The sequence below is a fragment of the Amia ocellicauda genome, chromosome 13 (genome assembly GCF_036373705.1).
Source record: "Amia ocellicauda isolate fAmiCal2 chromosome 13, fAmiCal2.hap1, whole genome shotgun sequence".
Classification (NCBI taxonomy): Eukaryota; Metazoa; Chordata; class Actinopteri; order Amiiformes; family Amiidae; genus Amia; species Amia ocellicauda.
This window is the reverse complement of record NC_089862.1, coordinates 16,347,115-16,356,086: the sequence shown is the minus strand read 5'-3', so window position 1 is coordinate 16,356,086 and position 8,972 is coordinate 16,347,115. Positions and strand designations below refer to the sequence as shown.

The following is an 8,972-nucleotide window of genomic DNA, read 5'->3' as shown; positions in this document are numbered from 1 at the left end:
TAGCTTTGTCAGCTAAATAGCTCGATGGACATGTTTGCTCTAGGTTACTTTATGTAGTCACTGAAGGGGATTTCTGTACACTTTGGACTACTAATCAATCAAACTTAGATTCATTTCTTATTCACGTTATTTTATATTCGTGGGGGTAATCTACCCTTGTTTTTTTTGTTTTTTTCCCCCCTCCTTCAATATGTAGAGAATCGTTCTGGCACCAAGTGTTCAGTGGAGATATGACATATATGACAGCAGTTGTGTTACTTTCAGTCACATGACCACGTGTAGTCCAGCCTTTGCTCAGATCATTCAGCCAGTCATCAGAAGAGCAAGTGCGGAGAAGTCATGGCTGGTCAGGCAACCCGTACACCAGGCAGAAGGCGGACTATAATCTTAGCAGTTTGCTGTTGTGCTGTAATGGTGATATTAGCCATCGCTATTCCTCTGGCTGTTGTCTCAGCGGGACATGCAGGGAGCCTCAAAACTACGGTCATTAATAGATGCCAAACTTTTCTGAAGACCCACAGTACAGTCTCCAGGTGGGTTGGGTGGGCACATGTGGAAAGCAGGTGCTGTTTTGTGAGTGTTGTAGTGCGTAGGTAATTTGAATTGAGCAAAACCAATGCTTTCCAGCTCGATTGCTCCCTGCAAGCGCACCGTTTCACAACCCGAGTAGAAGCTGGTGAGGATAAATAGTATTAGCGTGGGGGGCTTCCCTAATTCATTAACGAATTAGCTAAAAAAAATAACGTTTCATGGTTTATGATTAATTTTAAAGACTTAAATGAATCCGCATTGTTTCAAAAACTGATTGCAACTTTCTCTGTTAGTTTGGAAAAAAAAGTCACACTAGCCCTTATCTGTGACTTTCAAACCACTACACTAGAATGCATCTAATATCAGTGATCCTCAATGCTAGATTATTACATAGAAAAATGTATTCATTCGTTCATTAACCTTTTCCTCTCAAACGAGGCAAGTAGGTTGCTTTCCTCCAAGCGTGTGTAAATCAAGCCCTTTGTTTTGATACGGATTAGTCACTTGACGTTATCCATCATCTGTGTGGAAATGGATTATCCCAGTAACCCGAATCTGGAACATCCAGTGGAAATGACATCGAACTGTAGTTTCCAGAATGTCCTCCAGCCTGCACATGTGCCCCGTTAATAAAGGATTTAAAGTTTGCTTATTTACCTTAAGAAAGACAAACAACTTTACTCTTATTTAAATGATGTCCAATCCTGTTTATTTCTTGGTAGTATGGATTAACCCACATTTTTTTTTTGCTTAAATCTGTGTGAATAAGTGTAACTATCCTAGGCAGTGTGATAGGGAAGTATTGGTGTACAGAAATTGAGCTCATTTGGGACAGGGGTTTGGGTTTGTGTACTTTTTATTTTAGCCTCAAAGCAACCTAACCCATTTAAATCAAAATATGTGGCATCTCTCCTAATACTTCACATCACTTATATCAAATAAGGAATACAATGGTTTAAATTTGTCCTCTAATATTTTTCACATATTTGCATTTTGTTTATTTATTTCTCTCTAAGTGACATCAAGTGTGATGACATTTGGGATGCTTTTCAGAATGCCTTTGTTGGTAAGGATCAGTGTAATGTCCCAGTAGAGGCTTATGATGACCTTGTCAACATGGTAAAGCAGAAGTCCTCTTGCAATAATGTAAGACATTTTGTTTTTCAAGATTCTTTATTTTCACAACATTTTGTAGCTAGCCATATATTAATTATGTTTTCATCTGATTTTGATTGAACAAGAACTTCAGTACTTTCCAACTGCAGTCCTATTTCTAGAATATGTTTTTGCTATTTGAATGTATTGAATCACAATACACAGTATACTTGATAACCTTAAATTATTTTCTTTAAAAGCAAGCAAAACGGCGATAAAACATACATTAACATTTAAGGTAGAATCCAAGTCTAGTATAACGTATTCTATATATAAGTTTGTATGGTTTATTTTTATGTGATGCTCTCCACCTTTTGAGGATGTAAAATAGCTCACTGTGAAGAGTGAGAACCTCAGGCAATGATGTCACCATCACAGTCCCAATCGTGTACAAATCTGTGTCCAAGGGCTGGCCTTTCAATGCAGCTGGTTTGTCCCATGTTTATCTTGGCTTGAATGCTCGGAGCTGTACCAGAGACAGCAGTTTGAATGTTTCATCCTTAACATTGATTAATGATTTGGCAGGCCGGTTCTGCAACATAGAAGCATAAAATGCAATACAGCTCTGGAAAAAATTAAGAGACCTCTTCAATTTTTTCTTAAATCAGAATCTCTACATGTATGGCAGCCATTCCATTCCATTCATATTTTGTATTTGGAATTTGGGAGTTAAAATGCTCTTTTTTAACCAAACGCATACCTATAAATAGTAAAACCAGAGAAACTGATCATTTTGCAGTGGTGTCTTAATTTTTTCCAGAGCTGTATATAGATTCTCAAGCAGGGTAATTGTTTTAAATATTGTTCAAATTTGTTGTATTTTTCTTGGTTCTTCAGATGTTGTTCTGGAGCAAAACAAAGGATATCGTTCACGAGCTCACACATGCTACAAAGTGCTTTATCACTCTTGAAGACACCTTCCTTGGTTTTCTGATGGATAATCTTACTTGGTGCAGCAAAAAAGACAGCACAAGTATGGCTTTTTAACTATTGTTGTGTTTTGGTTCTTTTGCTTCTTGTACACTCACCTAAAGGATTATTAGGAACACCTGTTCAATTTCTCATTAATGCAATTATCTAACCAACCAATCACATGGCAGTTGCTTCAATGCATTTAGGGGTGTGGTCCTGGTCAAGACAATCTCCTGAACTCCAAACTGAATGTCTGAATGGGAAAGAAAGGTGATTTAAGCAATTTTGAGCGTGGCATGGTTGTTGGTGCCAGACGGGCCGGTCTGAGTATTTCACAATCTGCTCGGTTACTGGGATTTTCACGCACAACTATGTCTAGGGTTTACAAAGAATGGTGTGAAAAGGGAAAAACATCCAGTATGCGGCAGTCCTGTGGGCGAAAATGCCTTGTTGATGCTAGAGGTCAGAGGAGAATGGGCCGACTGATTCAAGCTGATAGAAGAGCAACTTTGACTGAAATAACCACTCGTTACAACCGAGGTATGCAGCAAAGCATTTGTGAAGTCACAACACGTACAACCTTGAGGCGGATGGGCTACAACAGCAGAAGACCCCACCGGGTACCACTCATCTCCACTACAAATAGGAAAAAGAGGCTACAATTTGCACAAGCTCACCAAAATTGGACAGTTGAAGACTGGAAAAATGTTGCCTGGTCTGATGAGTCTCGATTTCTGTTGAGACATTCAGATGGTAGAGTCAGAATTTGGCGTAAACAGAATGAGAACATGGATCCATCATGCCTTGTTAGCACTGTGCAGGCTGGTGGTGGTGGTGTAATGGTGTGGGGGATGTTTTCTTGGCACACTTTAGGCCCCTTAGTGCCAATTGGGCATCGTTTAAATGCCACGGCCTACCTGAGCATTGTTTCTGACCATGTCCATCCCTTTATGACCACCATGTACCCATCCTCTGATGGCTACTTCCAGCAGGATAATGCACCATGTCATGAAGGTCGAATCATTTCAAATTGGTTTCTTGAACATGACAATGAGTTCACTGTACTAAACTGGCCCACACAGTCACCAGATCTCAACCCAATAGAGCATCTTTGGGATGTGGTGGAACGGGAGCTTCGTGCCCTGGATGTGCATCCCACGAATCTCCATCAACTGCAAGATGCTATCCTATCAATATGGGCCAACATTTCTAAAGAATGCTTTCAGCACCTTGTTGAATCAATGCCACGTAGAATTAAGGCAGTTCTGAAGGCGAAAGGGGGTCAAACACAGTATTAGTATGGTGTTCCTAATAATCCTTTAGGTGAGTGTATATTCACAGGGAGTAGTGTGGGGCAATGGAATATTATGGTCTATAGTGAATCTGACAATACAATTACAATTAACCAAGTCATGTTACTGACTGATGAAATATGACATTGATGTATGAGGGACTTTTATTAAAAACCAAAAGGCTTTCTAATTCACATGTCCTTGTTAGAATGTATTGTCACTTAGGTAATTGCAGTACATTGATTTTTATTATAATGATTATTACAATTAATTAATGTTTGTTTGTTGTAGAAATATTTGACACTTATAAGGATTGCCCCCAAAGCTGTCGACCAAATGCTGTCAGCGCATTTTGGATCAGGGCTTCCGCAAATGTAAGTAAAATGGAATTTCCAAAATTTTCAGATGATGTGCCGACTAATTTTCAAAAGTGATTAAGTTGTGTATCTAACTAGACTAAACACAAGCAACTGTGATAACTCAATTTGTTAGAGCAATGTAGGGAGATGACTCATGGCCTCCATGCAGTGTTCACAGCAAAATCAGTTGGTCAAGAGATAACATTTGCAAACAAATTTAGATTTTGGCATTTCTTTCTTAATCACACCATTGGGTTTGGTTACATGAGTTATCCATGAACCTCTTTATTTTAGTTGCACATCATTATATTGCCATGTGTTGAGTGAAATGTATAAATTCATGCTACTTGTAGTAGTGTAATGGTTGTATCTTTCTGTCTTGCAGTTCGCCCAGTCATCGTGTGGGAATGTCACGGCAATGCTAAATGGAAGTCTTCCTACTCCTTTTAGTAACTCAAGGTAAGCCTGTGAATTATTTTCATTTATGAACCTTAATATTATTGAGAGGGAGAAATCTTAATATATATATACAGTGAGGGAAAAAAGTATTTGATCCCCTGCTGATTTAGTATGTTTGCCCACTGACAAAGAAATGATCAGTCTATGATTTTAATGGTAGGTGTATTTTAACAGTGAGAGACAGAATAACAGCAAAAAAATCCAGAAAAACTCATTTCAAAAAAGTTATAAATTGATTTGCATGTTAATGAGGGAAATAAGTATTTGATCCCCTATCAATCAGCAAGATTTCTGGCTACTAGGTGTCTTTTATACAGGTAACGAGCTGAGACTCTCTTAAAGGGAGTGCTCCTAATCTCAGCTCGTTACCTGTATAAAAGACACCTGTCCACAGAAGCAATCAATCAATCAGATTCCAAACTCTCCACCATGGCCAAGACCAAAGAGCTGTCCAAGGATGTCAGGGACAAGATTGTAGACCTACACAAGGCTGGAATGGGCTACAAGACCATCGCCAAGCAGCTTGGTGAGAAGGTGACAACAGTTAGTGCGATTATTCGCAAATGGAAGAAACACAAAATAACTGTCAGTCTCCCTCAGTCTGGGGCTCCATGCAAGATGTCACCTCGTGGAGCTTCAATGATCATGAGAACGGTGAGGAATCAGCCCAGAACTACACAGGAGGATCTTGTTAATGATCTCAAGGCAGCTGGGACCATAGTCACCAAGAAAACAATTGGTAACACACTACGCCGTGAAGGACTGAAATCCTGCAGTGCCCACAAGGCCCCCCTGCTCAATAAAGCACATGTACAGGCCCGTCTGAAGTTTGCCAATGAACATTTGAATGATTCAGAGGAGAACTGGGTGAAAGTGGTCTCGGCGTGTTTGGAGGAGGAAGAATGACCCCAAGAACACCATCCCCACCGTCAAACATGGAGGTGGAAACATTATGCTTTGGGGGGGGTTTTCTGCTAAGGGGACAGGAGAACTGTACCGCATCAAAGGGACGATGGATGGGGCCATGTACCTTCAAATCTTGGGTGAGAACCTCCTTCCCTCAGCCAGGGCATTGAAAATGGGTCGTGGATGGGCATTCCAGCATGACAATGACCCGAAACACACAGCCAAGGCAACAAAGGAGTGGCTCAAGAAGAAGCACATTAAGGTCCTGGAGTGGCCTAGCCAGTCTCCAGACCTTAATCCCATAGAAAATCTGTGGAGGGAGCTGAAGGTTCAAGTTGCCAAACGTCAGCCTCGAAACCTTAATGACTTGGAGAGGATCTGCAAAGAGGAGTGGGACAAAATCCCTCCTGAGATGTGTGCAAACCTGGTGGCCAACTACAAGAAACGTCTGACCTCTGTGATTGCCAACAAGGGTTTTGCCACCAAGTACTAAGTCGAAGGGGTCAAATACTTATTTCCCTCATTAACATGCAAATCAATTAATAACTTTTTTGAAATGCATTTTTCTGGATTTTTTTGTTGTTATTCTGTCTCTCACTGTTAAAATACACCTACCATTAAAATTATAGACTGATCATTTCTTTTTCAGTGGGCAAACGTACAAAATCAGCAGGGGATCAAGTACTTTTTTCCCCCACTGTAGGTGGACAAGGACATTCAGGACCCAAATTAATTGAATAATATCAAAGATTTAACATAAACTAAGCGCTCTGCAGACGGACAGTCAGGAAGACACAACAAAGTTTTTCTACAAAACATACGGTCATATAGAATATTCTCCCCACATGATATCGATGAGGTACCCCAAACTGTATCATAGACGACTTTGTCTTTTGAAGTCTGTATGACCACTGTCCTGCATCACCCGTTTCATTTTCAATTAAAAAATGCACTTGCAAGTGAACAAACTCGGCTAATTCCGGACTGGGAATATTCAACAGAAGGACACGTGCTCAGAAATGGTATGGTCTGTGTTCTCCCGTGGAGGCAGGTTGCGGCTCCCACCGTCCATTTTAGTAGCTGATGTGATTGGCTGGCAGTGGTTGGTCCAGGTTTCTGAGTTGTGCAAACCTTCATTGATATCAGGGCTAAACTAAGATGTAGTATGCACCATGGTTATATCGTACTAAGAAAAAACAAATAAAAGTTTCCACAGAAGAACTCCCCTCAATTGTTGCTCATCCAATTGTGGATATTGATATTTATCAGAAGACTTGCTTGGTCAGCTTTTTTTTTTGTTTGTTTGTTGTCACCTTTTCAAGCTTTTAAGACCAAAGAGACTGATTCTGTTTTGCATTTTTAAACATCTTTTTTGTTTCTCACAGTATATTTGGCAGTGTTGAGGTCCAGAATTTGAATCCGTTGAAAGTTGGCACTGTGAATGTTGTACTGATCGTCCAAGAAAATGACCGGTAAGTCAGAAAACTGAAAAAAGAAAGCGAATTACTACTGTCTTGGTGCAACCTGATTGTTGATGTGGGATCATAGTAGATTCATGTCTGTTTCCTCAAGATTTTGTTTTACAGCACTGGTGACCAAACATATACATATTGAATCAAATGCTTTCTCGTAGTCTCCCAGGCCCAGGGGAAGCTTGTCTTCTCTGCACCTTTCTATGACTTCTCAGATTAATTGAAGATGATCCATCGGAATCGGAATCCTGTTTGTTCTCTTGGTTGGGGGAAGTCTTGTAGGGTGTGAAAATTATTACACCAATATATTGTTGGTTACTTTTTAAAAGATGGCTACATCTTCACATAGTGTAGATGCTATCCAGTTATTTGAACTGTCTCATTTGTTTCATGTTTGTGATTTTAAAGGACTACCTGTCAGAATGACTCATTGCAAGATTTAAAAAAGATCTTGGTCCCTGGTTTAAGATACAGTTGTAAAGAAGTTCCCATGTAAGTTTTCTTTATTCACCTCCTAAAGATACTTTATATTATTGAGAAATAATTAAAATTCTTGAAATTCTAATACTGTCTCTCATCTATCAGATCGAAAATACATCAGTGCATCCAGGCCCCCACCATAACATGTGGAAAATGCTGGGAGTAAAGCACTGGTTTTGATGTAGAGAATGTGAACTGGTGCTCTCGGATGGTTCTGGCTCCAAGTCCGAAGTCTGTCCTATAACCTGGAGACTGCAGGTTTAAATCCAGATAATAATAAATGGTGACTGGTCAGCCACACCTCCAAGCATAGGCGGACTGGCCATCGGGCAATGAAGGGCTGGTCCATTTTTTAATTCAGTGGGCTGGGCGATTCCCATGTGGGCCAATCGCACCCGTGTAAACACCCAGACCGCACATTGCCTACACTTCCCCCAGAATGCACTTCATCGGTTGGCACCCAGAACCACACATCATCAACACCTCTCCCCAAACTTTATGGGACCCAGACTTCACCAGCTGTTGTTCCCCTGGGTAAAAGTCCAGGGACGTTTTTTGGTCCCAGTCTGCCCCTGCCTCCAAGGTACTGCACAACAGGCTGAGCATCACACAGCTGAGAGGGGTTGGGTGTCGGTATGAACATGTATAATTATACACACAAAAATTGGTGTTATAATGCATTTATCTTGGATCAAGTGCTTAGAGACCTATTATTAACACTTTTGTTTGAGCATTTTAATATAGATATTGTTGCTCAAATAATTTCAGACAGAGTTATAAATTTGGTGCTTGTAATCATTGTTCCAGCTGTGTATAAGGGCTTGCAAGGAAATACATTCAGAAGTGCCTGAAAAAAGTGTTGTAGTTGTAAATGATAGTGGAATATTACAGATATACAAGCTGATACAAGTTTTTATTCCCTTGTGTTTTTGATTATTTTTATGATAATTAAACTACCGCTTACTGAAACATGTTTCTTGGGTTAATACATTGTGAATTTGTAAAATGTTATGCCTTAAATTGCTTTGTATTATTATTGCACTTTGTATTGCACTTGGGCATCTGCTAAGAAATAATAATAATAATAAAGACTATTTTTAAATGGGTTTCATTGCAAATATTTATTACAAGAATTTGCCACTAGGTGGACCCAAATCACAATGTGTGTTGGTGTATACTTGTGGGTGTGTGTGAGTGCGAGAGAGTGAGTGTAGGGCTGGAGACTGATTGGTTGAGGAAAATACAATATGCAATGTAAATATATATATATAATTTTTTTATTTTTTTTTTTTAGCATTTCAGTTTACTATAAATTTAGTTTTGTGTCAATCACCATACATTACTGATACATTTTCTTTGGCATTGGGATCTCCAAGTATCAGGAGAGTTTCCAGCGATAAAAGCAA

At 39.7% G+C, this 8,972-nt stretch overlaps 1 protein-coding gene across 1 annotated transcript; it reads left to right on the top strand.

Annotated features, from left to right (window-relative positions):
• Positions 1 to 295: 295 nt before the first annotated feature.
• On the top strand, positions 296 to 8,671 carry LOC136766503 (ADP-ribosyl cyclase/cyclic ADP-ribose hydrolase 1). The gene is made up of 8 exons (XM_066720000.1): positions 296 to 533; positions 1,548 to 1,677; positions 2,524 to 2,659; positions 4,182 to 4,264; positions 4,635 to 4,708; positions 7,000 to 7,086; positions 7,495 to 7,578; positions 7,672 to 8,671. The coding sequence occupies exons 1-8, from the start codon at positions 340 to 342 to the stop codon at positions 7,730 to 7,732; spliced, it is 849 nt and encodes a 282-aa protein (XP_066576097.1). The 5' UTR covers positions 296 to 339; the 3' UTR covers positions 7,733 to 8,671.
• Positions 8,672 to 8,972: the final 301 nt, after the last annotated feature.

Coding starts and splice junctions, on each gene's coding strand:
- LOC136766503 (XM_066720000.1), top strand. CDS start 340: ATGGCTGGTCAGGCAACCCGTACACCAGGCAGAAGGCGGACTATAATC. Junction 1,678..2,523: donor AGAAGTCCTCTTGCAATAAT/GTAAGACATTTT, acceptor TTGGTTCTTCAG/ATGTTGTTCTGGAGCAAAAC. Junction 7,087..7,494: donor ATCGTCCAAGAAAATGACCG/GTAAGTCAGAAA, acceptor GTGATTTTAAAG/GACTACCTGTCAGAATGACT.